At 40.2% G+C, this 27,575-nt stretch overlaps 1 protein-coding gene across 4 annotated transcripts; it reads right to left on the bottom strand.

The window, feature by feature from the left end:
- Window positions 1–66: 66 nt before the first annotated feature.
- Window positions 67–27,500, bottom strand: LOC117297394 (transcription activator BRG1-like). 4 transcript variants are annotated; one of them, XM_033780394.1, is made up of 29 exons: window positions 27,421–27,500; window positions 25,371–26,662; window positions 24,936–25,041; window positions 24,414–24,668; window positions 23,262–23,643; window positions 22,832–22,958; window positions 21,735–21,908; window positions 20,977–21,150; window positions 20,530–20,697; window positions 19,129–19,158; window positions 17,998–18,192; window positions 17,442–17,515; window positions 16,567–16,699; window positions 15,184–15,347; window positions 13,911–14,088; window positions 12,881–13,009; window positions 12,181–12,294; window positions 11,579–11,692; window positions 10,863–10,970; window positions 9,343–9,429; window positions 8,189–8,378; window positions 7,457–7,644; window positions 6,634–6,864; window positions 5,885–6,181; window positions 5,171–5,433; window positions 4,320–4,527; window positions 3,680–3,815; window positions 2,635–2,840; window positions 67–1,526 (listed from the first exon to the last, which is right to left on the bottom strand). In XM_033780394.1, the coding sequence occupies exons 2-29, from the start codon at window positions 26,643–26,645 to the stop codon at window positions 1,434–1,436; spliced, it is 5,799 nt and encodes a 1,932-aa protein (XP_033636285.1). In that variant the 5' UTR covers window positions 26,646–26,662; window positions 27,421–27,500; the 3' UTR covers window positions 67–1,433. The 4 variants fall into 4 exon arrangements, with proteins under 4 accessions (XP_033636285.1, XP_033636286.1, XP_033636288.1 ...); XM_033780395.1 differs by having other exon boundaries at window positions 2,635–2,837; XM_033780397.1 differs by having other exon boundaries at window positions 24,435–24,668.
- Window positions 27,501–27,575: the final 75 nt, after the last annotated feature.

The following is a 27,575-nucleotide window of genomic DNA, read 5'->3' as shown; positions in this document are numbered from 1 at the left end:
ACTACGCAAAGAGAACACATTATATTGGTTGAATGAGCATGTGCGTATTCTGCGTGGAACAATTCAACCAATAGAATGCGTTCTCTCTGCATCGTGATTGTTATCGTTTTCGTTATCGCTGCAGTGTGACTCGGCCTTTATGCTTGGCAGAGAAAATAGCTAGGTCCCCCATCATAAAATGAGAGTTACAATTATCATCGCATATCATGTACTCCAGCCATTGATTTCTCCAAATTCTTCCTAACGTAGGATTAATCTTAGAACTTAGGACGAGTTAAGTTCCGTATCCATAGACGTAAGACACATTGAACCCTAACTCAAAAACGGGATTTATCCTAGCGCTTCGTGAAATCGGCTGCAGAAAATTGACCAAGATGACTGCAATTTGATAACATTTTCCAATAAAATAAAACCAAAATTCACAACAAAATCTTTGACATCAACAATTACCTTGACATACCTTGAAACATTTACTTCAATACCACTACATGACGATACGATTAATATATTATGGAAAATAGAATTTAAAAGTAGCTTTAATATCTGAAGGAATTAGTTGTGAAAAAACTGTAAACTTATTTGAAAATTTGATGTGAAAAGACATACTAACTTTAGTTACATGTTACTAGTTTAAACTTTGGGAAATAGGTTGTAGAAACTGTAAACAAAATACTGCAAGGAAGAGAAACAAAAGACCAATGAAATGCCACTTTTCTATCCACATGACTAAAAATCAAACCCTACAATCACTCTACATTGAACAAACATGGCGTGTGTTGAAAATTTTGTAGTGATTTTTTTTACGCCAACTGCTTCAGTGAAATAAACAAGCAATATCTTTATGTAAAATAAACTACATGTTTAACTAATGAAAAGTATCATGTACATAATTACATCCTGTCTTGATTGAAGAAAGCTTGCTAAGCACAGAAATATTTTGCTTAGCAGAAACTGGTTTGTTTGCAGTCAAAATTCTGTAAAGTTGACATTGTTGCAACTGGTGCCGCATTCATTTCTTACAGAGCACAAACATTTGCAAAGCAGTCTTTTCTGCTAAACAGCTTAATGAAATTGGGCCCAGTTTTCTTTCATGTGTTCATATAAATTTTTGATGACAAGGTGGCAGCAGGTAAATTATGCGCATTTCCATAATTCTGTGCAATTTCAAACACATTTCAAAGAGCAATGGTTTTACTCTATAAGTCTGCTGCCACCCAGTGTCCTCAGAAGTCTTTCATTTTAATGTACTGAAGTTCTATTTCTCTGCGCACTGAATGTGACGTGACCTTCACATATGATAACCAACGAAACGCCAAGTCTAGTTCCCAGACACAAGAATCATCACACAAAAATCGAAAGACAAGCTACCAGACTAACCCAAAGACAGACCTCCATTAAAACCAACATGGTGGATGGGTTTTGAGCTTGACTTCTCAGCGTTTTTTGTGACCCATGGCTGGTGATGCACCTCTTGAAGATGGACGTGAAGACTCAGGTGTTGGGTTTCCATCACTGCCGGAATCATCCTGCCGGAACAGAGGAACATGATGTTGAAAACTTTGAAAAGTAGTTCTTTGTGGGATGAATTTACAGCCAGAAACAACTAGGTGATTAGTTTTAATACATGGAAATGTATTTGTTATTTTTTGTTGCATCGGGGATAAAGAATGCCAAGAAAACAACGACAAAACAAATAACCATTCAGTTCAATTTGATTAATTATCTGAACATCACGTTCAAAAACATGAAAATTGGTTTCCAGTGTTTGCATTTAACGACAAAAACACAACATCTATTAAGTAGTTGGGGGAACCTGCTGATAAGGATTTAAATAGCATTGGGGGTGTAGTGGCAAGACATTTGGGCCCAATTTCATAGAGCTGGTAACCATATAAATTTGCTTAACATGAAATTTCTTCCTTGATAAAAACAGGATTACCAACCAAATGTGTTGCATATTGCTTGTTACTGGCTTATCCTGAAAAACGTGTTGAAATTTTGTCTATAATCCTGTTTTATTAAGGCAAACATTTCATGCCTAGCAAATTTTTGTGCTTAGCAGCTCTACTAAATTGGGCCCTGCTCTCATTACTTAAGAGAGAGCAGTTTCTCTCAATGTTTTATATAATCAACAACTATCCATTGCTTGTTACCAAGTAAGATCTCATGCTATAACAATTATTTTGAGTTATTACCAGTAGTGGCCAGTGCCTTTTTAAGGTTTTGGGTACTTTTGTAACACAAAACAAAATGTTCACAGATTTACATAAAACTTACAAGGTTTGACGATAACGATAGTAGAAAGCTTCCCTTAAAATATTACTTACTGAGGTGCTGTAGTTTTTGAGAAATGAGACAAAACAAGTCACAAAATAATTTTCGTCTCAATGAGCTGAAAATTATTTTAGCATGTAAAAACGTTTTAACCAGTTATGGTATTATACCATAACATACCATAACTGGTTAATACGTTTTTACATGCTAAAACGCACTGAGACAAAATTATTTTTATGACATTGTTTTCCTCATTTCTCAAAAACTACAGCACCTCAAGTGAGTAATATTTAAAGGGAAGCTTTCTACTATCGTTATCTTCAAACTGTGGCACAACCCCTGGCTTTGCATAACACTAACCTCATCTGACTCGCTGCTACTACTACTTGAAGAGTCATCTTTCTTTCCATCATCTTCATCATCATCGTTATCATCGCTGACGACAGGCTTACGTGGAGGCCGCCCTCTCTTGACCGGTTGTGTCTTTCCCTTGGATCGTCCCTTTCCTTTGCCTTCGCCTTTACCTGGCTTGATTTTGATCTTCATTTTCATGGATGAGCGAGCTGCTTGAAAAGACAATGTTGAAACAAGGTTAAATGAAGCAATGAGGATAAGGTGGGAGGGTTAGCCTTATCAGGATAGGAGCATCCTCACCACCCTGTGCAGCGCGCCATATCAATACCTCTCGTCACTAACTCCTGATAGGGATGTAAGGCCGTGTCCGAAACGACGACTTCGGCTACAGCTACGTCTAGATCAGCGCGTCTACCAGTGTTAAAGAATAGGCAGACGCGCGCGATCTAGCCGTAGCTGTAGCCCAAGTCGCCGTTTCGGACACGGCCTAATAGACCTTTCTCATGCTGCCTCAATCTTGGTCATGTACCTCTTATCGAACATCAATAATGAATGCTAATAATCATTTTGAACAAAAAGGAACCAGACTATTTTGTTCTTCCAGCTTTGGTTTCGGTAACTCTGATATCAATGGGAGAAATTCAAGATGGCTGCACCATGATAAAGGTCAATGAAAAACAAACCCTGATTGGCTCACAAAGGTCGGCTACTTTGCATGCAGGCTGGTTAAAAACTTCCAGGTGCTTGTATGGCCCTCGTAGGACATTTAGTACGACCAATTCCATTTCAGTTGAATCACATTTTTCCACGGTCACCCTAAACTACACAAGATCAAATAAAAATGAGAGGGGACCATGACCAGTACCCATTCGGAGAGGAGGTCCAAATTGGGCTCAAATTGTATCCTAATCAGGACAGCTATAGAAGTCACTGATAGACACCTATGCCTAATTGAGGACACTGTTAACTCACGTAACAGGAAAAACCCAGTTGTAGTTGTGGTACAAATTCTACCATTTGGGGGGGGGGAGGAGGATATGACACCACTCACATTCCGAGTCTGATGTTGCTTCTGTCTCCTCATCACTTTCTTCATCCTCTCCACAGTTTGGCAGACGCCCTGTTGTCTCAAGACAGCTCCTAGCGCTAAGAAAGACTGACTGGAGAACGATGGAATCCTCAAAGATCTGTCGAACAAAAATATAAGTTTTCATTGGTTCAATTGACAAATTTAAACGATTCAGAACAAAGAATTTCTTTAAATCCAGACTGACTTTTGTAAAGGCAGGTATGGTATTTGGTCCTAGGAAAAAAGCAGAGCAACAAAACCGAGTACTGCAAACTCAATATTTATATTTTTTTTCATTTTGGTGTCTTTTTCACAAGACGTGTACCCATGATTGCAGCTGTGCACATGTGTATATGTAGTGTAGGCTTTCAAAGACTTTCCAGGCTATTAAATAAAAAAATTACTGATTTTTCTGAGTGGAAACAAAATCAGATTAAAGTAGGAAGAATATCATAGCTGTAAAAGGTACAATAAAATGAAAAAGGGCAACAATTTCATGCCTGTTGTATTAATTATGTGGGAGCAGTTCCCACCAAAATAAAATTGAAAGTGATTTTGTTATTTCCATTGACAGCTTAAAGATTTAAGGCTTGATTCATATCTTCTTCGACCTTTGACCTACCTGTGAGCCTTCCAAGTTGTAAGTCTGAGCGTTCCTGAACATGAGACTGACGTCATGCTCCAGGTCATCGATCTCTCGGTAGCGATGTTGACGGATGCGGTCCTTAATTTTCTTGAAGTCCATGGGTTTCATGATGAGCTCATAGTAGTCCGGTAACTCCCTCTTGGGGGGCAGGGAGAGGAACGGATGAGCGAGAGGTCGACCTTGTCTATAGATTAAAAGAAGATACATTATTAGTTAAAGAGTAAGCCGTGTCATGGCCAAGAGGTTAAGAGCACCGGACACAAGCTCTGGTGTTTATGATCAGCAGAGTGTGGATTCGAGTCCCAGTCGTGACACCCAGGTCCTTAAGCAAGACACTTAACCATGATGCTTCATCCTTCAGATGGAAAGTAAAGCCGTTGGCCCCATGTGTTGTGTAACCACGTAAAAGAACCCAGTGCACTTAGCGAAAAGAGAAGGGGTTCACCCCGGTGTTCCTGGTTTGATTGGCTGGTACTGATTTGTAAAGACAAATTACTCTTTTAAGGACTTAACTTTGAGGTTATGCCTGATCGGTGAAGTTTAACAATTTCAAATGAAGTGCTTTGGGTTTTAACTAAGAAAAAACCACCAGAGTGCGACTGAATTACGTACCGAGTCTCTACAAACTGAGCTATCTCCCCCTATGCTGGCGGTCTTCCTACTTTGTAATCATCTTTGTTCAGGGGTGCCAGTTTATACGACCATTGGCTGCTGTGTAGCCAGGGATCACACCTGAATTTACAATACAACATGGGAAGCGGCACCCAGGATGCCACTTTTTATGATTAATTATCAAGTAAAATTTCAAATTCAGACGGCAGACTTACCCGTCCTTGTAACTCGTCATCGTCTCAACCAGCTTCTTCATGTTTCGAGTCAACTTGGGTGGGTTCGGCGATGGTTTCTCAACCGGGGGACGGCCACGCCTCTTCTTGACGGCCGTCTTATCCGCCTTGCTGGAAGATTTAGGGATGTGTTCTTCCTCTTCTTCTTCTTCATCCTCTTCATCGATGTACTCATACTTTCGCTTTCTCTGTTTCTTGAGCTTCTTGATCCCTTCGACTTCATCAAGGTTTCCTTCCTCGATGGCCTGTGGAGAGATATGAGAAAGACTTTCACAAAGAGATCCAAGACTTCAATTTTGTTTAAGTAACTAGGCATGTACAAAAACTATAGGTGACTTATGTGTGATACTTCATGGATACTAGACAGCCTGGCATAAAATGTGTTATCAACAAGGTTTTTTTTAAAAGATATTCAGTATACACTTTCAATTTAGTTTCAAATATTCAATAAATATGTTTTATATCATTTTGTAAAGCTGTCCTGTAAGTAGTTGTGTAAATAATTGAGAAAGACACTTCATTCACATAACAAAGTTTAAAGGACAACGGTTTTTCTTTACCACTGTGTCTCAACCTTGCACTGGCAGCGTCCCAGCAATGGTGCCGCAGCGTACAGTACTTGCGCGTGTCCGTCTATTGCTATGTTTATATAACACGCACGATGCAAAGCAACGTGGCAATGCAATCAGTCCTTACCCTAAGCCACTCCTTCTCTGTCAGTGAATCTCCATAATCGACATCCTTCCTCTGCCGCGAGCCACGCCCGAACAGTTTCTCCTCCTCATCCTCAAAGGTGAGTCTCTCCACCTCCTTGTCGTCCTTGATGAGCCAGCTGGGGAGTTCTTCCTCCTCCATGAGGCGGGGCTTACGGTTGGGGTCCCTCGCCTCCTGGCGTCTCCTCTCGATGTCCATCCTCTGGAAGACCTCGTATTCCTCCTCAGTGCGAGCGATCATCTGATTGATCGTCTCATCATCTGGGACTTCGTTCTCCTCCTGTCAAATAAGGGAAGTCGGTGGAAGTTGAAACGTCAGTTTCGCAGATAAATGCATCTTGATAAACATCTCAAGACAAATCTCAATAAATTTCAGTTTGCAGATAAATGCATCTTGACAAAAATCTCAAGACAAATCTCAAGAAACTCTAGTTTCGCAGAAAAATGCATCTCAAGACAATGTATAGAATTGGTGGTAATACAAAATAAAGTTGATTTCGATCTGAAAGATCAATGGTAATTAAGTTCATACCGCTGCTAAAACAGGTTTTGTACTTCCTCCAGTGAGCGCAAAAGCTTTTCAGTGCGAAGCCTGCCTATATACATTTATCATATATTTACTCTGCAGTCTGGGTGTTCTATTATGGTTTTATTTCGTTTTCTGATAAATTTGATCTTAGTATGAAGAAAAAAAAATTGCATTCTAGCAACTCAAAGAAGGTTTTTACCCACCTCATCTTGATCGGCATCTTGGTCCATGAGAGCCACAAGGAAAGCCCTCCGCTCCGATCCCGTTGACTTATTATCAAACATACCAGCCTGGATAACCTTATTGTCTACATTCAGCTTAAACTTAGCCGCTGCTAAGATCTTCTCCTCAACACTCTGGACTGTCATGAGGCGCAGAACACGGACCTCGTTCTTTTGCCCGATACGATGGGCTCGATCCTGAGCTTGCAGATCCTGTAGAAATAGACATAAAATAAATTTGAATTTAACTTGTTTATGATATTTATATATTAATTTGGGGGTTGACCACAGTGGAATTTGAACCATCTTATTGTCTTGTTTAAATTGAAAAAATATATGTAGTGTAATCTTAAATTTAAATAATTTTATATATGCAAACCAAGGTAATGTTCTCCATGCTGACATAATGAATAAGTACTTGAACTTGAATTGAATTTGATCTCTGGATTAAAGTGCTGACACTCTACCATTTGAGCTATCCCTAGCACAATAACATTGTCGTTCCAGAAACCTTTGAAAGAAAATTTCCAATAAAACATCCAAAGAAATTAAACCCAAATATCTCACTCAGGGTGAGTGAAGATAGTTACTAGAAGACCAAATGATCTGCTGATGTACGTTTGCCACAAAGCATTAATGGTAAATATTAAGTCTCTTGCTCAAAGACACAAGTGCCACAACCGAGACTCAAACCATCACTCTGGTAATCAGAAACACCAGAGCTCGAGTCAAGTGCTCTTTACCATCCGGTCACAACACGCTACTAAAAACCACTGAATTCTCTCATTATCCCCCCTACACCCACCTGATGTGGATTCCAATCACTGTCAAAGATGACCACAGTATCAGCTGCCTGGAGGTTAAGACCCAACCCTCCAGCTCTTGTACTTAGCAGGAAGATGAAGATATCCGAGTCCTTAGCGTTGAACTTCACCAGTAATTCTCCTCGATCTTCAGCTTTGGTGGTACCGTCAAGACGCAGGTAACGATATCCTGGAGTTAATCAAAAACAAACATTATGAAAGATAAGGACACAAGTGCTTAAGGACACAAGTGTCACGACCGGAACTCGAATCCATACTCTGCTGAACAGAAACACCAGAGCTGGAGTCCAGTGCTCTTATCCAACGAAGTAAATCTTGCACGCAACTTCTTTGTATTTTTTGTTTGTTTTAGTCTCAAGTTGAATGGGAGAATTTGGGACACTAGGTGGCAGCAGACTTACCAGGTAAACTTCCATTGTTTACATAGTTCTGAGCGTGCGCGCATGACTGAGAACAATTGATTTTACCTGGTAAGTCTGCTGCCACCAAGCGTCCCAAATCTCTCCCATTCTTTTCAATTTGCTGTATATTGCTGTTAGCTCTTGGATTTGTTGTATTTTTGTAATTGTAACTTAGTATTTAAATGCAATTTTTTATCATTATTTTAACTTTGTACATTGAATCGAATTTGGGCTTTGGGCCACCTTTTTCAATTTTAATGTATTGATAGTAATGAATATACCTGGAAAAAAAACACCAAAACCCAAACTTACCTCTGAATATAAAGTAGTCTTCCAGGATGGTCATGAGGGAGGTCATCTGACAGAAGAGCAGAGTACGATGATTGTGTGCTTTCAGCTTGGACAGGACACGATCCAGAAGCTCAAATTTACCAGCGACACGGTAGAGGTCAGGACCCTGGACAATGTTACCAGTCTGACCGAGATGCTCGCAGAAGGATTCCTAAGGCAGGGGTCAAAGGGCAAAGATTAGAGGTCGCAAAGTCGCATTAACAACACTTGGATCAACGCTTAAAATACTTTTTATAACACAAAAACAAAATGTCCACAGATTCAAACCATGTAGGTTTAATGTAAATCTGTGGAAATTATATTTTGTGTCCTACAAAAAGTACCCAGACCCTTTAACTCTGTTTGGATAACTCTAATTTGCATCTTTTTGATTGATGCCAAGACTATACTGTAGTTACAACATCATTTTCTCATAACCTGCGCCATGAGTGTCAAGGTGACCGTTATGGCCATTATTTATTATTATCATTTTGATCAGGTGTTTTCTACTATTTGTTTAAAAATGGTTAATGAAGCCTGGGGTGCGTTCCACTCGCGCAAACGTTGCCAACAGTTGCGCACGTTCGCCAACAATTTCAAGTGGACGAGTTGTTCGCCGTCACTGTTGGCGAACGTTGGCAACTTTAGGCGAACATACTTCTGAGGTGTTGGCGCGTGGTTTTTAAAATGGCGGACACGCATACAGTATTATTTATTTGTCACAAACATAATTACGTTGTATTTTCGGTGGATGATAATGCAGATTTGGAATAACAAAGTTAATTAGTTGATGTAATGTCAAAAAGAGGACTATTATAACAAAAACAAAGTTAAACAAAAACTACGTATGGTGCGCGCCATCTTCATTTCAGGGCGCCGCCATATTGACATCGCGTATACGCACCAATCGTTCAAAAGATAAAAAAAACGTTTGCGCGAACAGTTGCGAGTCGTTTGCGCGAGTGGAACGCACCCCAGACCTACAGATATCCAAGGCTTTTCAACGCTATTTAATAATTATTAGAACATAACTAACTACTGCCTACACTACACCTTTGTTACACAATAAATGAATCACAAAATTTCATCAAATACTCAGATTATAAGCTCATTTGAGACGAAGCGAGGATGTTTACCTCAATATGCTGGAACATGAAGGGATGATTACAGATCTTACGCAGCTGCATTATGGTGTTCATCAGCATCTTGGTACCGCCACGCCCCTATGGGTTAAAGGTCAAAAGTCAAAGGTCAAATTACTCACTCACAATTAAAGACAACATCTCATCAACCTCAGAAAAAAAAAATACATTGTCATGCTTTGATTTATTTTTGTTATTATTAAATTATCTCCGGGAATGGGTCTCACCAAAATCCCTGGAAACATACACCCTCTAGCGACTTTAATTAGCACTAAGGGGTTAATCCAACACAAAACTGTCTCAGTCCACTCAGGTTCCCATTTATACACCTGGGGTTAAGAGAAGCAATTATGGTTGAGTGCCTTGTTCAAGGACATAAGGGTCATGACCCGGGATTCAAACCCACACTACGATAATTCCACCATCAGAGCCTGAGACCAGTGCAGCAGACAGCTCGGCCATGACACACCATACGAGGACCGAGTCCAAAGTAATTGAAGATTAAGTAGGATTTGAAACTTTGCATGGTTGAAGTATAACCATGAGAGGTTTGAGGTAATACCCTGTGAACATCTCTTTTTAAGCAGTGATGGTTCTGAAAAGAGCCGGAGGTTAACGTCTCAACATTTCGATCAGTATGCTTGGATGGTCTCCAGGTCATTCTCCTGAAGACGATCAGAGCATACTGATCGAAATGTTGAGTCACCGGTTCTTTTCAGAACCAACACTACTCAAAAAGAGATATTCAAATGGTGTTACCGCAAACCACCCATGAGCCTTTTCACACTGTAGTTATTTCCCTGGAAATTCACAGGAACTTTTGGTTGATCTTTTCACACTACAAAAAGAGAATTCCCAGGAATTTCCCGGGAAATAACTTATTCCCAGGAAATAATTAACCCTGCTCAGGGGTAGGGTTAAAGCCATTATACACTTTCGGTAAACAGTATTGTCCAAGTCCCACACTTCGTGTATCACAACTTATATATAAAATAACAAACCTGTGAAAAATTAGGTTCAATCGGTCATTGGAGTCGGGAGAAAATAACGGGAAAACCAATTCTTGTTTCCACTCGTTTCGCCGTGTCATGACATGTGTTTAAAATAAATCCGTAATTCTCGCTATCGAGAATTGATATTGTTTTAATGTTTTCTCAAACAGTAAAGCATTTCATGAAACAATATATCAAGAGAAGTCTTTCACCATGACCTTCTGTAAACCCTGTAAATTATTTGTAAATCTGTGACCTTTTTTTTTTTTTTCTGTACCGAAAGTGTATAATAGCTTTAAGGGAATTAACCCCAGAGTAAATCTGGTTTGTTTTTTTGAGAAGCAACCTTGCATATTTCTAGAAAATATGACTCCTGTGAAGTACCAAATTGAAATAATGATAACGGTTGCTGGGGTGGCGTTGGGGTTTAAACTCCCGGGATTTTCACAGGAGTTTAATTCCCTGGAACTAGCTCTGTAGTGTGAAAAAGGTCTTTAGATAAATGGAGATTAGCAGTTTTACCTTCTTATCTTTCTCTGATCCATCAGTGAGCATAACTCCTTTGATTTGCATGTGACGATACAGCAAGCGCTGCAATGCTGACATGTCGCACTTGATCACGTACTCCACCTGTAAAGCAATCATAAAACAAGATAATTAAAGATACCTTGTGAAAGAAAACTTTACATCTGAAACAAAGTCATTGGTATTCAGGCCTTGAACTTCGCTCTTGAACTTGAAGGGGCACAGCAATTTCCCTCTGGTAAGGGGCACTTGTATGGGGAAATTGTAAGTTTGGATCGAATTGGGTGCCATTGGGTACACTCCCAATGCGAGAAATACTAAGTGCTGTCTAGGCCTTTGTCTAAAACAAGCTTCCACTAGATCACTGCAGCTTGCTCAGCCTAAGAGCTGCTACAGCTCAACAAAATTGTGCTTACCATAGAATGGTTACCAGCCAAAACACCATTCCACATATACCATCTCTGACAGGTAGCCTGCTTAATTCTACTTAGCAGACTACTTTTCAGCACTAATGTCTGCTCAAGAAGTTTTATCAAAAGAAAACTATTTTGCAGGAAATGGTGTTTATTATATGTTTCATCTTAGTACCAACTGCAGGAAACCAATCACAAACAATATACATTACATTGGTAGTTTGGCTGGTAACCTGTTTCTGCTCACTAGTTGGAACAGGATCAGCTCCTCTAACATGATTTTTTTATTTTAAACCTCACCTTTTCTGGGAGCTGGGACTCTACCTCCTTCTTAAGACGTCTGAGGAGGAACGGCCGGAGCACCTTGTGGAGACGACGGATGATAAGAATCGTCTCTTCTTCATTTAGCTCCACCTGAAACAAATCAAAATAGTTTTAACACAGGTATGAGAAAAGTGCACACTAGACGGTGTACATCAATGTCAGTTAACGCTTTCAGTGCAAAGACCGTACTTGTACGATCTATTTTTAGGACTCAAAAAAGTGTCATCAATCGTACATGTACAACCGCTGATATACATGTCATCATAAGAGGGCATTATCACAGGACAACACAAATCAGAAAATCACACTTTCATTTGGTTAGAAAGACTTGTTTGTTTATTTCTAAAACAAATATTTCCGGGCATTTTAGTTTCAAAACGCAAAAGGGTGTAAGCAGCTCTATGAAACTGACCCCCGGATGAAATTTGAACTAAAGATCATTCATATATCACACAAATTCTCAAAATGTTACTGTTTCATTACGGAGAATGCAGCTCGCCCCAACAGTGAGTCACGGAAAAAAATTATTTTGCTTACATTATGTCCAAATCTGGTTTACTTTATCAAAGACAACTTACCTTTTCTCCTGTGGAGTAAAATGGGGCATTGAACCACTGATCGAAAGTACTGCAACACTTGAAGATGGTCGGAAGCAGGAAGTTCAACAAGGCCCACAGCTCAGGGAGTTTATTCTGTAAGAAAGAACAACAAGTGTACACACTTAACACATCATCTCTTTGGAACTCCATCCTACAATCTAGTCTGTTTTAATAGGAATACCAATTCCTACATTCAGCTCCCCTCAGTTAATTTTGACTTGAATATTTCCTTCTTGTATACCTTTACCAAGAGTGGTTTGGGGAGAACTTGCATTTAAAGGCACTGGACACCTTTGGTAATTGTCAAAGACCAGTATTCTTACTTGATGTATCCCAACATTAAAATGCATAAATAACAAATCTGTGAACACTTTGGCTCATTTGGTCATCTAAAGTTAAAAGAAAATAATGGACAACAAATCACCCTTGTTGCACAAAATTGAGTGCTTTCAGATGCCCGAAAAGGCTTCAGGCCTGAAGCCTTTCTCAGATTCAAATATTTGAGTGAGAAGTTACTCCTTTCTCAGAAACTTAGTTATTTCAGAGGAAGTCCTTTCTCACAAAGTTTTATACTAACAACAACTCTCAGTTTCCAAAGTTAATATGCTCAATTTCTTGTTAGCCATGAACAGGGACATACACATTTTAAAACAAGTTTCTGCAGGAGTTATTTAGATACCTGGAGAGGTGTTCCAGTCAGCAGGACTCTGTGAGGAGCAAGGTAATGAGTGTTGAGGACCTGCGTCAGCTTACAATGGTGATTCTTCATTCGGTGACCCTCATCAACGATCATGTACTTCCAGCGCAGCTGAAATTCAAATCAATTTACAAATTCAAATCATTGTAAATGTCACACCGAAATAAATTAACAACAAAATTAACAGGTGTCTTTTAACACACATTCTTCAAAAACACACAGGGCTAAAGGTTAACATTGGACCACAGGCCCAAGGCTATCCAAGCGTGCCTTGCTTAATCATAACCTGTGGAATTGGACAACTTTATTGTGCAAATATATGGCACAGGCTAATTAATTACGCTCAAGGTTGATTAGATCTACAAGCTATCAAGCATTGAACTGACAAAAAGGCAGGGTTCAGATTTAACAGTGGGCCATTGGCCCCAGGCCAGTGATTTCAGTGTCCAGCCAGTAGACTCTTGACCAAACATTTCAAGCAGTCTTGTGTTGTATGATCGAATATTAATAAATACCTTGGACGGTTTCAAGTCTCTGATTGGTCAAAACCCGATCACATGGGGACGTGTTAACGGCAGTACAAAGACCGGCTTTGGAAAATAGCGATTAAGTGGCCCCTAAATTAGCATACATTGTGTGAAACTTGCGCGTTGCACTGTATCGCAAGTTTTTTTATATTCATGGCAGTTTCATTGCAACTTCGCGCACGTGCACGTACGCGCTGAAAATGTATCAATTTTGAGGTAACAGGTGCGCGCGTATAAACTCATTTGTCCATATATGGTCTTGTTTACAGCGACATGCTACATGGACGCTGAGCTCGTGCGCGCGTTTTAACGCACAAAGAACAGCTAAATATCAAGATAAATATCGTGACCGACTGCAACACAGATCAGTGTGAGTAAATTTCAGAGGGCACACTATACTGTGAAACCACCCAAATTGAATCACAATCTCACAATTTTGTTGTCATCCTACAAGCCAGCGAACAAGAAGTTTGTTATTACTCTACCTTTGCGAGGACCGCCTTGTCCTTCATGACGTATTCATAGGTGGTAATGAGAACGTTGAACTTCATGGTGCGGAGGTTAGTCGCTAAGGTGCGTCTCAGAGTTGGTGACCCTTTGTAAGACACCTTGGTGATGGTGGGGGCCCACTTATCAAACTCCATTACCCAGTTGGACAAAGTTCTGCAAATTTTTATTTAAAAAAAATCAGTGTAAAAGTCTCATGCACAACGACAACAATAAACAACTTAAAGACAGTGGACACTATTGGTAATTGTCAAAGACCAGTCTTCTCACTTGGTGTATCTCAACACATGCATGAAATAACAAACCTGTGAAAATTTGAGCTTAATTGGTCATCGGAGTTGTGAGATAACTATGAAAGAAAAGAAAACACCCTTGTCACATGAAGTTGTGTGCTTTCAGATGCATGATTTCGAGACCTCAAATCCTAAACTTAAGGTTTCGAAATCAAATTCGTGGAATTACTTCGCTCTCAAAAACTACGTCACTTCAGAGGGAGCTGTTTTTTACAACGTTTTATACTATCAACCTCTCCCCATTACTCATCACCAAGTAAGGTTTTATGCTGATAATTATTTTGAGTAATTACCAATAGTGTCCACTGCCTTTAAACAAAAAAGTACATTTCTGCGAAATCAAACTTTCTGCTTAAATTTTACTTATTAACATCATACTTAAAAATAAAAGAACCATAATTTGTTATAAAACAATAAGAACATTTCATCGAGTACAAGGGACGACCTACATGTACACATGGTGTAGGCTTTAATAGATTTTTCAGGCTATTTAATCATAATTTTTCCAGATTTTTTCAAAAGCAAAACAAAAATCGTAAAACAGACTTAAGTAGGAAGAATATCAGGCCTGTTGCTTAACAAACGAGAAAATAATATTTAAAAAACTCAAACAAAGACTTTATTTCTGCGAATTAAAATCTTCTATTTTAAATAGGGGTAACCTACTTGGAGGTATTCACTGGAATACTTTGTGAATAAATTGATGGTGGATGTTTTCCTTTCTTTTTTTTTTTTTCTTTTTTTCCAGTCCTTTTAATCTGTGTTAATGTTACGATGTAATAATTGTTTTTAACATCTAATTGTTTTATTATTATATGCCAATGGAAGCTAAATTTGTGTGTATTTATTATGCGGACAATAAAACATTCTAATTCTAATTCTAATTCTTGAAAATAAAACACTTAATATTTCTTATAAACACAATTGAAATGTTCATGTTGCACAAAAGGTTACTTACGAGAGTGGAACAATGATGAGGTATGGTCCGCTGACTCTCTTCTTCTCGATGAGGTAAGCGATTAAAGCAATGGTCTGTATCGTCTTTCCTAATCCCATCTCATCGGCCAAGATACCATTCAGATTATTATTGTAAAGGGACACCATCCATTCCAACCCTTTAACCTAAAGAAAAGAACAAATCCATGAGTTAAATTGCTAAACAGTTTCCCTATATTTTCAAAACATTTAACCAATTAATCTCCAACTTAGACATGCCGACACTGTTTTTTAGTTGTATTTGGTGAGCAAATTCTGCTCTGGTCATGAAGGAAAAATTTGACAAAGTCAAATCAGGCCATGACATTGACTGAAACCTTTTGATTACCTATTTCATCTACAATAACAATAGCAGAAGGCGGCGCTGTTGGGAACAGCGAGGATCCTTAGAATAACCCACTCGAGGAGTTACCGGCACAAATGAAAATATGATCTTTCTTTTGCATGCTGTGATAAGATGAAATAATAATAATAATAATAATTATAATACAAGGCTCTTATATAGCGCAATTTTTTTTGTCCAGCAAGGTACAGTTGTGGAGCTTTGTATTGAAGTATGAGACCTATTCCTTTAAAGCATCATGCAATGGTTTATGAGGAGCTGTGGTGCAATATGCTGCCAATCAAACCAGGAACCCCTTCTCTATGCGATATTAGTGCACTGGGTTCTTTTATGTGTGTTACACAACACACGGGACCAACGGCTTTACGTCCCACCCAAAGGACGAATCATCATGGTTAATTGTCTTGCTTAATGACTCAGGTGTCAAGACTGGGACTCAAACCCACATTCTGCTGATCAGAAACACCAGAGTTTAAGTCCGGTACTCTTAAATGCTACATATTTACGGTTTCCCTCCATTTCCAAATAACCATTTTATCTCCGACTTTGACTTGTCCGACACATTTTTTCACTTGTATTTGGTGAGCAGCTGACCCTAGGGTCAAACTCTGCTTTTGTCATGGGGAAACAAATTTGACCAAGTCAACTCAGCCCATGACCTTTACTCAACCCTTTTGATTATCATTTTAATAATAAATTTCTGAAAGCCAAAATTCCCTGCTCACCCGTGAAAATACGCTTGACGTAAGCAGGGAATTCCCTGCTTCTGTAAGAGCTGATTCTTTGCTTACGGTGAAGCACGCCTTAAAAATTGTGCCACAATAGTGTAGGTTTAAATAGACTTCACAATTTTTCTGCTATTTCCGAGACAAACAAAAAAACTGGCGGAAAGCATGAAGATCATCATGCCTGTTCTATTGACCTCTAGTCCAGGACGCGCTACTAGAGGGCACCCTACTCAAGCGATGTCATGTGCGTAAGGTCTACCGAGCGCCTACATACCTGGTATTCCTTAAGAGTTCCGTTGACCAACATCTCTGGTTGTGCAGTGACTTCCTCTTTGATGCCATGAGCGATTCCGTAGTATCCAGAGATCTTAGCATTGTACTCATCATCGGTAGTGTGATGGATCTCACTGAATTTAGCGAGAGAGAGAGAAAGAGAGAGAGAGAGAGAGAGAGAGAGAGAGGATGAATATTTTTTCAATTAAATTAAACTCAAATATCACACATTTGTTTCCTTGTTCCATGAAAAATATTGACATGTTTCGAGTGAAGCAAAAATAGCATAACATTAAGTAAGAAGGATAATGTAAAAAAAAATAGAGTTCGGGCTGTTTTGACAAGCAGAAGCTTGTAAAAAACAGCAAGACAGACTAAGAAACGAAACAAACAAACAGACATGCAAACAAAAGGACAGACGAACATATAACATGACAGCTACTCTGACTAGATTAGAGGAATTACAACAACCTTAAAGCTGCCTGCTTTACTATTTTATTTAATGGCACTGGACACTATTGGTAATTACTCAAAATAATTATTAGCATAAAACCTTACTTGGTAACGAGTAATGGAGAGATGTTGATAGTATAAAACATTGTGAGAAACGGCTCCCTCTAAAGTAACGTATTTTTCAGAAAGGTAACTTCTCACTCAAATATTAAAAGACTTCAGGCCTATCAAACCAAAGCAAAGGGAATGTCACATCTTTTAAGCTGAAACCCTTTGTCTGCTACGCAAAATTGTTCCTACTTAACCTTTATGAAATTGGGCCCTGGTATTAAGCTTCTTAGCAAGTGAGGTTGTACTTTCAGCACCATGATCTAGATGACATGGCGCTGTATAAATCCCATTATTATTATTACTATTACTTACTGCATTAAGTCCTCTGGTGGGACGGGTTCTGGTGGTGCCTCTATCTTGGGTGGTTCTTCTTCTTCTTCCTCCTCCTAGAAACATGAAACAATTTAAGAAATCAAGGAGGATTCAAGGAAACCAAGGCTGAAGTCACTACCTTTAAGGCAAGTTTTGGTCTTTTGGAACCGTCTGATCATTAAAACCTATATAAATGTAGATGCACACAATTAAAACTGAAATTTCAAAACCAAAAGGTGGTCACAATTTTGAGATATCGCCACAAAATCTGCAGGAAGAACAATTTCTAAAAGGAATGCACAATTTGAGAACCGTTCATGCAGTAACGCTACTCAGATTCAAATTTCGGGACAAAAAGACCCATTTCTTTAAAGTGAAATATTTCTCAAAATGATTAATACCATCTAAAGCTGCTGTAGGCTTCTAACGACAGGTTTTTGCTGCCATTAATTTCAAGAGTGATTACCAAATGTATACCTTCCATTTAATACACAATTTGTATACTTTTATTCAAATTTTAACTCAACCGATTTGAAGACATGACCTACGACCTCACCTCTTCAGAAGCCTCGTCAGACTCGTACTCGGAGCCTTCTTCATCTCTCGGTGCAACCTCGTACCCAGGATGCATCTCTAGCCAAGCCTCAAGCTGGGTAGCTTTCGGCGCTTCTTCCCCGCTCACAATGTGTCCTGTCTCGCGGTTGATGACCTTAATGGTCAGATCACTCATCTGGCTACCATCATCCGTCAACTACGCGTTCAAATAGGAAAAAAACAAGATAAATGCTTATCAATGAGCAACCCACCAGACGTCAACAAGCAACATTTTCCTTTTAAAATATACAGGCATGATATTGGGTCCTTGAAGAAAAGTAGGAATACTTGATTGAGCACACGGACTGACCTTGTGTAAGCTAAAACATTTCAAGCTATTTAAACACTTTTCCAAGTGACAACAAAAATCAGAAAACAGACTTAAGTACATGTAGGAAAAATATCATGCCTGAATATATAAACAAAACGGAGCTTTGAGTGCAGAGTGTCAATGTGCGTATGATTCTTGAGGGGGGTCAAGATATTTGACGACACCATAAAAATAAAACACAAAATGGCTGTGCACAGCTTGAGAGCTACTGTCAAGGACTCATTAGGACTTCTCTTACTCAAGTAAAATGTTCCTCAACGTTAACGAGACAGTTTTTACAGGGGGGCGAGGGGATGGGCCTCTTAAGTTTCAAAACAGTAACCCAGTCGTGAACTGCTTGTTAGTGCTTAGGTGACACTTGACACTTGGATTAGAACAGTAGCGTTATACAAGTTGTGTGGTGCACTCTTTAGTGTTAGGTGACTAGGGCTCATATTGAACACCTGTGTGTGAAAGTATTAGAAGTTAATATTTCGAACATCCTGTTTTTGAACTTTCCCGCACATCTGGACACCAAATACTTTGCTATAAAAGTCAACCATTGCCTGATGACATTAAAAGGTTGACTAGTTGGTGTCAAAGTGCGTTACGGATGATTTTCCATTAAATTCTTAAGTCTGCAGATAGTTTAAGTTAACAGCCACAATAGCACCATCCACTTAAACTTGTTGCACTTTTCCCCCAATCTCTGTCTTATACCAGAGCAGGAAACAAGTTCACCCACGACTGGGGTACCCTTTTAAATCATTGTTGATGTCTTACCCCATCCTGCAAGGCATCACTTAACTCAGCCTGCAAAACAAGACGACAACAAGCAAACAAACTATTTCAGTCAACACTCTAAGACTTTTGCAGTATGTGAGACCCATCAAGAGAGAGCGTCCCAACAACGAGCGATTTCAACGACTGATCTCAAGGATGTTTCGAAGTGTTTTGGAGTGTATGATAGCTAATGTGGTATCTAGTGGCTCTGCCAGACACATGGTACAAATTGCCACATTTTTCAGTGAGATTTACTAAGTAAGAATGTGTCTCAACTGATCAAAACATTTTCAGAGTGCTCTTATTTTCCCAAGTTTTTATTTTCCCTGATAAACAACTCTAGAAATATACACAGATGGCTGTGAAATTCTAGGTTCAATTAGGGGCACCTTCTGCCCAAGCACAAAAACTAGCTGGGCACAACAAAATTTTGCTACCAGAAAAGGTTACCAGCTAAAATATCATTTCATGTGACTGGTGTTCCGCTTATTGTTGCTTAGCAAAAATTTGTAAAGGGAAACTAAAGCAGCTCTATAAAACTGGCATTTCTGTTCTTTTGAAGAAGGTTTACATTAAATTTGCCATTTTTGTGTATGAAGATAACTCCTTTACAGGAAGGAATTTGTTCTTCAAAGACGGGACTTATGTCTCTTGCTAGGGCACACATATCGTCATGCAAAATAAACAAAGTATACTGTGCAATAGCAGTGTTATGACTTCACGTTGCACAGGCAAGCAATCTTCTCTTAAAAGAAATACAAACAAAACTCTCTTCGCAAAATAAAAGCCAGATTGAAACAAAACAATTGCAAAAGTTGTTTCCCTGCAATTTAGATTCTTTTTAGTTGGTTGCCTTCCGATAGTAACCGGCAAAAAAACTGCCAGTAGTGAGGGGTTTAAAATTTTAAGGTGCTGGTGCAAAGTGGTGGGGGATTAGATACAGTTAATGTCTGCCTACACGTCATTTGTAAACCAAGATAGGAAAGAGGAATTCCATATGATTTTAAAAAAAACAGCCTCGTGAAATTCCAAAAAAAGATCAGAATGAAACAGACAATTGAAAATTATGACAAACTAATTTTAAATGATTAGGATTCAACAAACAAAGATCTTCTAGACAGGATTTGAACCAACGACCTCCGGTTAACCGTGCCAGACTGTGCCACATGTTTGCGGTCTCCCTATTTTGTCAATTAATTTTCAGACACCAAATCGTACAAGCTTTCTGAAAATAAAAATCAGCGATATTGTGCTCTGAAATAAGTTTTGATGAAGCTAACTGGAACGCGTCTCCCCACCACCAAAACCTTCCTGAGTGATGACAACAGTTTCTTTACGACACAAAACAAAAGACCACATCACACAGAGAAGATAACACCCACCATCTTAAAGCAGTCTTACCTTCTTCCTTTTGCGCTTCTCCCGCTTGCGCTTCTTCAGTTGCTCCTGGTGGGCTTTGACGAGGTCGGTCAAGCTGTTGATGTAGGCGTCGGTCTGACTCAGGAGGTACGCAAGACGTTTATCCTTCTTCTCATCAATAAGACGTCGGTAGCCTTCTTCATCTTCAGCCTGATAAAAGTTGGGCAACATTAAACGTAAGAGTTAATAATAATAATCGGCCTGTGAAAGATACCATTCCAGGTAGGGAAAATGTTCCTATAACAACAGGTGTAATCAAGAAGGCTCACTGCACAAGCTGTTAACAATGAAAGTAGTTACCTAGACAAACCAACAACGGACAAAAACGAACAAAGACAGGTCAGCAAAGTTAGAAAAAAAAACATCTATCAATAATAAAAATTCAATAAAGTACCCTTAAATTTACGCAAAGGTTGAGCCATGCCTTACCATCAGTCTGCGCATACGTTCCTTCTCAATGCGCTCACTCTCCTTCTTCTGCTCGCGCTCAGTGTTAGTGTGGTACGTCATGACGGCCTTGTTGAGTTTACTCAGCTTGCCCTGAATGCTACGATGGTAGTCCTTAAAGTCCTTGGAGTGTTGCATAACACAGCTCAGGTATTCCTACATGGAAGAACAGGTCAAAGGTTAAAAATTACAGTCATGTGAAATGATACTCCAACCAAAGGCCAAACAGCTTCCACGACTTCCAGCATGTTTATCACCAAAGTGTCCATTTCTCTTCTTATGTGCAGAGAAGCAACTATGGACAATACATACTAAATGGCAGGCATAATACTTCACGGAGGCAAAGAAGGCGATTGCCTCCATACCCCTGGTCATTGCCTTGGTGCCCTTGAAATGCTCCCATACAAATTTACAATTTCCTCATAGAGTGCCCTTTGCCAAGGAGAAAATGCCTTGGTCCCCTTTGAAAAACAAAGCATGCATACAGGCCAAAAATGGCATGAATACTGAACTCTGCCAAGGGTTTAAACCCACTTGGCCATCTATGTTACTTGCAGCCGATTTCACGAAACGCTAGGATTAATCCTATCTCCAGTTAGGACGAGTAACCCGTCCTAACTTAGGATGGGTTCAATGTGTCCTAACGTATAAGGATATGGAACTTTACTCGTCTTAAGTCCTAGGATTAATCCTAAGTTAGGATGAGTTTGGTGAAATTGACGGCTGGGCTTCTTTCATACCTGGTGTTTCTGTCTTCGCTTTCGTTCTTGCTCCATCTTCTGTTGTTTCTCAAGCTTCTCGGTTAGTCTTGCTTCTCTCAGTGACTGACGCTTGCTACGTTTGTATGCCTTGGAGTTTAGTGCTGTCTCTAGGGTGGTGTCCCGCCTCATACTCGTAACCACTTCCTGACGAAGCTGCAAGACAATAAACGAGGAGGGGGGGGTACATAAATATTTTCAATTCTAGCTGTTTACCATTTTTAAGGGAAGGTTTACGTTCGGTAATCGCAGGCATAATACTTCATAAGAACATTTCATTTCATTTTTTGCCTTGACATGAATCCCTACCATAGAGCTATATATATTGACTAGAGCGCTAACTTGCTCTGCGTTTTGAAGCCACCCTGGGCGCAGACATGTTTGATGTGTTGTGCGTGACTACAGAACGATTTTAATTTTAAGAGAACTCACATTGCGCAATTTTCTAACATTCGGCGTGTGCGCTTACGTACGCGGCTACCCATTCGCATACGTCCGCGCTACGAAAACCATAAGTTCGACTTGATTGACGTCTTAAAAAAAAGTATACGCGCCTTTTAAACATGACGCACATGAGGCTCGCAGTTTGTACGCTCATCAGCCGATTGTGCGTTCACATTGAAGCATTTTTTGGTTCGATGTAACATAGAAAAGAACAAATGCACTATCATGCAAATAGCCGTACAATTGCCATACAAAATTTCAGGCTTTTGTATTGGTTTGTACATAAACATGGATGCGCCCACACAGCTTCAAAACCTTAGTGCGTGTATAACGGTGTGTTAGCGCTCTAGTCAATATATAGCTCTATGATCCCTACTCACTGTGAACGAAGATACATGTCAAGAAAACAACAACGCAATGTTTTCAGGAGAGACGTGTAAATCCGTTGTACATTGTTTTACTCATTTCTCAAAAACTACAGCACCTCAGCAAGTAATATTTGAAGGGAAGCTTTCTACCAGCATTATCTTTAATATAAATCTGTGGACGTTTGTGTTTTGTTTCGTACAAAAGGTACCCAAACCTTTAACCAAAGCAATGTTGAATTATTTACAAACACAAGATCATTTGTTTACCTGTCTCTGGAAGTTGAGAAGTCTAAGAGCCCTCAGTTCGATTGTGGCCTTCATACGTAGGTCTTCAGGAAGGGACCCTGGTAGTGACTGAAGCTCTTGGATACGAAAAGCAATACGACTTGTGATCCTAAAAGAAAAGGGGCAAACAAAAATTTGTAAAAAAAAAAAAACACATGCTAACCACAGCAAGAGCTCCAAACATTCAGTTTTCAGAAATTACATTTTTTGTCAAGCTGGCAGTCATTTATTGCATGGCTTTTTGCCAAGCAAGCACACACAGAAACGGGAGAAAGGTATCATTAAATCCTGCCATTCTAATTTAGGTAGACCTTTTCCAAGCTATCAGGTCAGGAAAATATACGGAGTGCTTTGATGCATCTATCAACTGTGATAGAGCCCTATATTGGTTTTATCATTATCAAGGATGTACCTATTTTCCCGTTCCGACAAGATTTCCACAGGATCCAGTCCTTGAGGCTTAGCCAATGAGATCAGGCGATTCTGCTTGGGCTGTAACATCATCACGGTAGGTATCTGCTTCGGAGGTGGTTGCTGTTGCAGCTGTTGATGTTGTTGCTGCTGCTGTTGTTGCTGCTGTTGCTGCTGCTGCTGTTGTTGTTGCTGCTGTGGGGACATCTGTGGTTGAATTGCCTGCATGGGTGTCCTCTGCGCCCCTTGGTTGCCTGATGGGGCACTCATTGGGTGCTGTTGTTGTTGTTGTTGTGGCCACTGACTGGGTACTTGTCCAGTTGAGCCTTGACCGCCAGGGGTGCTGGTGGGTGGGCCACCCATTGGAGGCTGGGCTCCCATGGCTGAAAAAGTAATTTTTTAACCAAATTAGAACCCTACAAACTTTTAAAAATGAAACTAAATACATTCTTCTTTTTTTTCCAATAAATTATTATATATTATTTAAATAATTTAATTTGTGAATAATAGTAAAAAGTAAACCTTGTGTGCATGCTCTTGCGGCAGTGTTAGTTATAAGGCACGGTCTTTGGTTTAGCTGGTTAATTGTCCAAGACTTAAAAGTTCTCATCTAAAAAACTTTGATCTCAGAGGATTTTGTTTTGACAACTCGTCGAACCAAACCAATGACATCGTTGTGTTGAAAAGCTTGCTGTGCTTTAAGTTATAACTTGTGCAGAAAAAAAAATAACTAGCCATGTGCGATTAATAGAAAAAGAACTGTTCTTGAAACGCTCAAGTAAAAAATCAAATACTAAAAGCTGTGACCTTCATAATAATACTAATAATAATAAATGTGTTTTAAAGCGAAAACATGCGGAAACTTGTTCATTAAAAGATTGTATAGACTTTGAATGAAAGAGCTAATAAGTAACAAAAAGTACCTGAAATTGTCCCGAGGGTACTTACAGTATGTAATATATTTAATTGCAAATCTAAAGAACAGCAGTGACTTATTTCAGCAAAGAAAAACGTAACCATAAATACCTTAGCTTCAGCAGTGAGGGGGGTAAGTAGCAGTAACGTAACAGCAGCAGCCGTTAATTCAAAACAAAGCAGGTGCTTCAGAATTGCGTCATCACAAAGTGGAAAATTTAAAAACCACAATACTCACATAGCCTATTCAATAACCTACCACCAGGCCGTTGGTACATGGTCGAGTGCTTCCCCTGCACGGCCTGCCGGAGGCTCTCCGGGATGAGCTGACTGCGGGTGAGAAGCTTATATGCCATGATCTGGGCTTTCAGTTGGTGGAGCTGCGGCGGGCTGAAGGGGGTGCTACTCCTAGAGCCAGGGGGCGTGGGTGCCATCCCTGGTGGCTGGGTGCTACCGGATGGCGGAGCGTTGGAGTCCATCGGGGTACCATACCCTGTTTACAAATAATATATGAAAGTCACTCAATGGAACCTGTGGTAAATTCTGCAACTGCAAGAGAGGCAAATACATTCAGGCCATGAACCTTTTTGTAGTTATCAGTTAGGCCCAAATGAACAGGGGTGGTAATAGTGTAACAAAGTCTTTCTTAAAGGTTACAGTTTTAATTCACCAGTTCAAACTAAAAGTAAAAATCATTCAGAAAAAACTCTGCTGGGGTAGAACCATCAGACCATTAACTATTTTGGGCTATTGTTATTACCTGCCATGTTCTGTTGCTGCTGATGCTTTGCTCGTTTGGCTACAGCCAGCAGTTGACTGTATCGCGGATCATTCTGCATTCCTTGCTCTTGCATGCTCTCAATTGCCTGCAATACAAAAGGAGACCAACAAAATTAAAAAAATAAACAGACTGGTAAAAGTTCGCTTAGGCCCATCTTTACTCTGATGTAGCAGCTCAATGTTATTTATACATCAATTAACAGCCGCTGTGTCAATGATGCATAAAAAGTGTTCGACTGTGTCGATTACAAGATCAGCAAAAGAGGTTGCTTATAAATTACAGAACTTTGGTCAGTGGTCCATTTGGTATTTTAAAATTTACACACAGTATTTTGTGTACTTTCGGCCAGTAACCCTAGTAAATCTGCTTATTGAACTATATTTGTACTTGATCAACTTCATATTACAAACTCACCCTTTGCAACGAGTTGTAATGTGTTTGGAAGTTGGTACTCTGTGCAGGTGGTGGCTCACGCCCATGGATTGGTCCTGAAGGAGGAGGTGGCGTTGGCCCTTGCATTGCCCCGCCTGGACCGGGTATAGGACCGGGTATGGGGCCGGGGGGCATTTGACTTGGCCCGGGGGGCATTTGACTGGGCCCGGGGGGCATTTGACTGGGCCCGGGGGGCATTTGACTGGGCCCCGAGCTACCGCCTGGCCCTTGATTCATCATGCTCATCTGATTGGTCATTGGGTCTTGGTTGGGGATGTATCCTTGGCTCGTCATTGGGCCAGGTCCAGGTCCTGGAACAGGCATTGGACCTTGGGCCGGCATTGTGGACTGCCCTGTTATGGGGCCCTGGGTAGGCATCTGCGTTGGGTTGGCGATTGCTCCTTGATTGGGCATCATCCCACTTGGGGCTTGCCTACCCATGAACCCCTGGGTATCAGCATGTCCTTGGCTGCTTGCTGGACCTTGGAATCCTTGACTACCTGTATGTCCCTGGTTTCCCATTGGACCTTGGCTACCCATGTAGGTCTGGTTGCCCATGTAGCCTTGACTGATTGGAGGACCCTGGTTTCCCATGGGTCCTTGATTCATCATGGTTTCCTGGTTCCCAACTGGGCCTTGACTCTCCATCTGGCTTTGGCTAATCATAGATCCCTGGTTACCCATTTGCCCGGGATTACCCATCATTGGTCCATGACCACCCATTGATGCATGGTTCCCTGTAGTCGCCAAGTTCATCATGGGTCCCTGATTTCCTTGGCTGGGCATCGGAGGCTGGTTACCCATTGGGTTTTGACTCATCATTGCTGCCTGGTTCCCGACCTGGTTACCCATCGGCATCTGTCCTTGATGTTGCAACGACATTTGATGATGGGACATCGGACTCTGATTGGGCATCGGGGACGGACCGGGCATAGCGTTTGGATTCTGCATGGGAGATGACATTTGACCTTGAGACATTGGACTGTTGGCATGCATCATGCCTGGAGCCCCCATAGGGCTATGAATAGGTCCACCCATCGGACTAGAGATTGGACCCCCATGGATGGAACCTGGGCTTGGTGTAGGCATCGGGCGAGGGCTTTCCATTGGTAAACCGGACTGTGACATCGGTGACGGAGCAGGCATTTGAGATGGTATCGGAGATTGTTCGGCCATTTGGCCAGGGGCAGGCATAGATGCTAAGTCGGCAAGAGAGTCCTGCATAGGACTAGAGACTGACATGGCTTCATCGGACATCTTACTCCAAGATCCACCTGAAAATAGACACACAAAAAACATTTATTAAGTCCTGGCCTTGCTCCAAAAAGAATGCCTGGACTCCGGAAAACCGGTTTTCAATTTTAAACTGACTCCTACATTTAAAAATGGATAAGTATTCCATTGAGCCTATGGAATGAAGCCTGGTCCTAGCTACTGGTTTTGGGGGATAACTTTCCGTACGGTGCCACCACTTTTTCACTAATGTTCACAAAAAAGGGATATCATTAAGGTAAATTAGATATAATATTATTTCATATCGATTGAAAAAGTGGTGGGCATTACCGAAACTTTTCCTTTTGACTCTCAAGTCGATGTAGGCCTAGGACAAGAGGTTTTTAAAAATAAAACGTTGCTAATATTTTAAAACTAGAATTTGATTGAATGAACAAAAGCTTCAAAAAGGAAGGGAGAATAATAACGAACAATACGAAATTATCTGAATCCCGTCCAGTGAATACGTTGTAAGTCATGGTGTGGACTCAGAGCTCAACATACTACAATTTATCTTCTTGGTTAAAATAATTCATAATATATTATTTATACCGTCGGCCTGTCGCCGGTAAAAATATGCACTAGCTTGCTTCGCTCAACAAAACGGTACGGTGGAAATCTTATTGAATAAATAAAACAAAGGGAACGTCATCAAAACCCACATTTTAATACATGTAATCAATTGTTATCAATCACAACAAATCTCCACTCACTCAGGCTTATTTTAAATTTAAAAATACGGCATCTAAGTGTACTTTACCTGTGTTTTTTCGGACCAAATTTTAGGTCGACCGCGGTGTTCATGACAAAGAAAGATCGTCCATGTTGAATCCACACTCGGATTTTATCGGCAATTTCCGTAACATGATGGTACAGAATCAACATTTAACGTTTAACACGCGCATTTGGATGCGC

This window comes from Asterias rubens, chromosome 12 (genome assembly GCF_902459465.1).
Source record: "Asterias rubens chromosome 12, eAstRub1.3, whole genome shotgun sequence".
In the NCBI taxonomy this organism is placed as follows: Eukaryota; Metazoa; Echinodermata; class Asteroidea; order Forcipulatida; family Asteriidae; genus Asterias; species Asterias rubens.
The sequence above is the reverse complement of the archived record's forward strand: the minus strand, read 5'-3'. Positions and strand labels throughout refer to the sequence as shown.

Excerpts from the sequence above, each read along its gene's own strand:
- LOC117297394 (XM_033780394.1), bottom strand. The coding sequence starts at position 26,645 with ATGTCCGATGAAGCCATGTCAGTCTCTAGTCCTATGCAGGACTCTCTT. Across the intron at positions 21,151-21,734 it reads AGCGAAGACAGAAACACCAG|GAATACCTGAGCTGTGTTAT; the intron begins GTATGAAAGAAG and ends TCTTCCATGTAG. Across the intron at positions 17,516-17,997 it reads CTGACGAGGCTTCTGAAGAG|GAGGAGGAAGAAGAAGAAGA; the intron begins GTGAGGTCGTAG and ends TCATGTTTCTAG.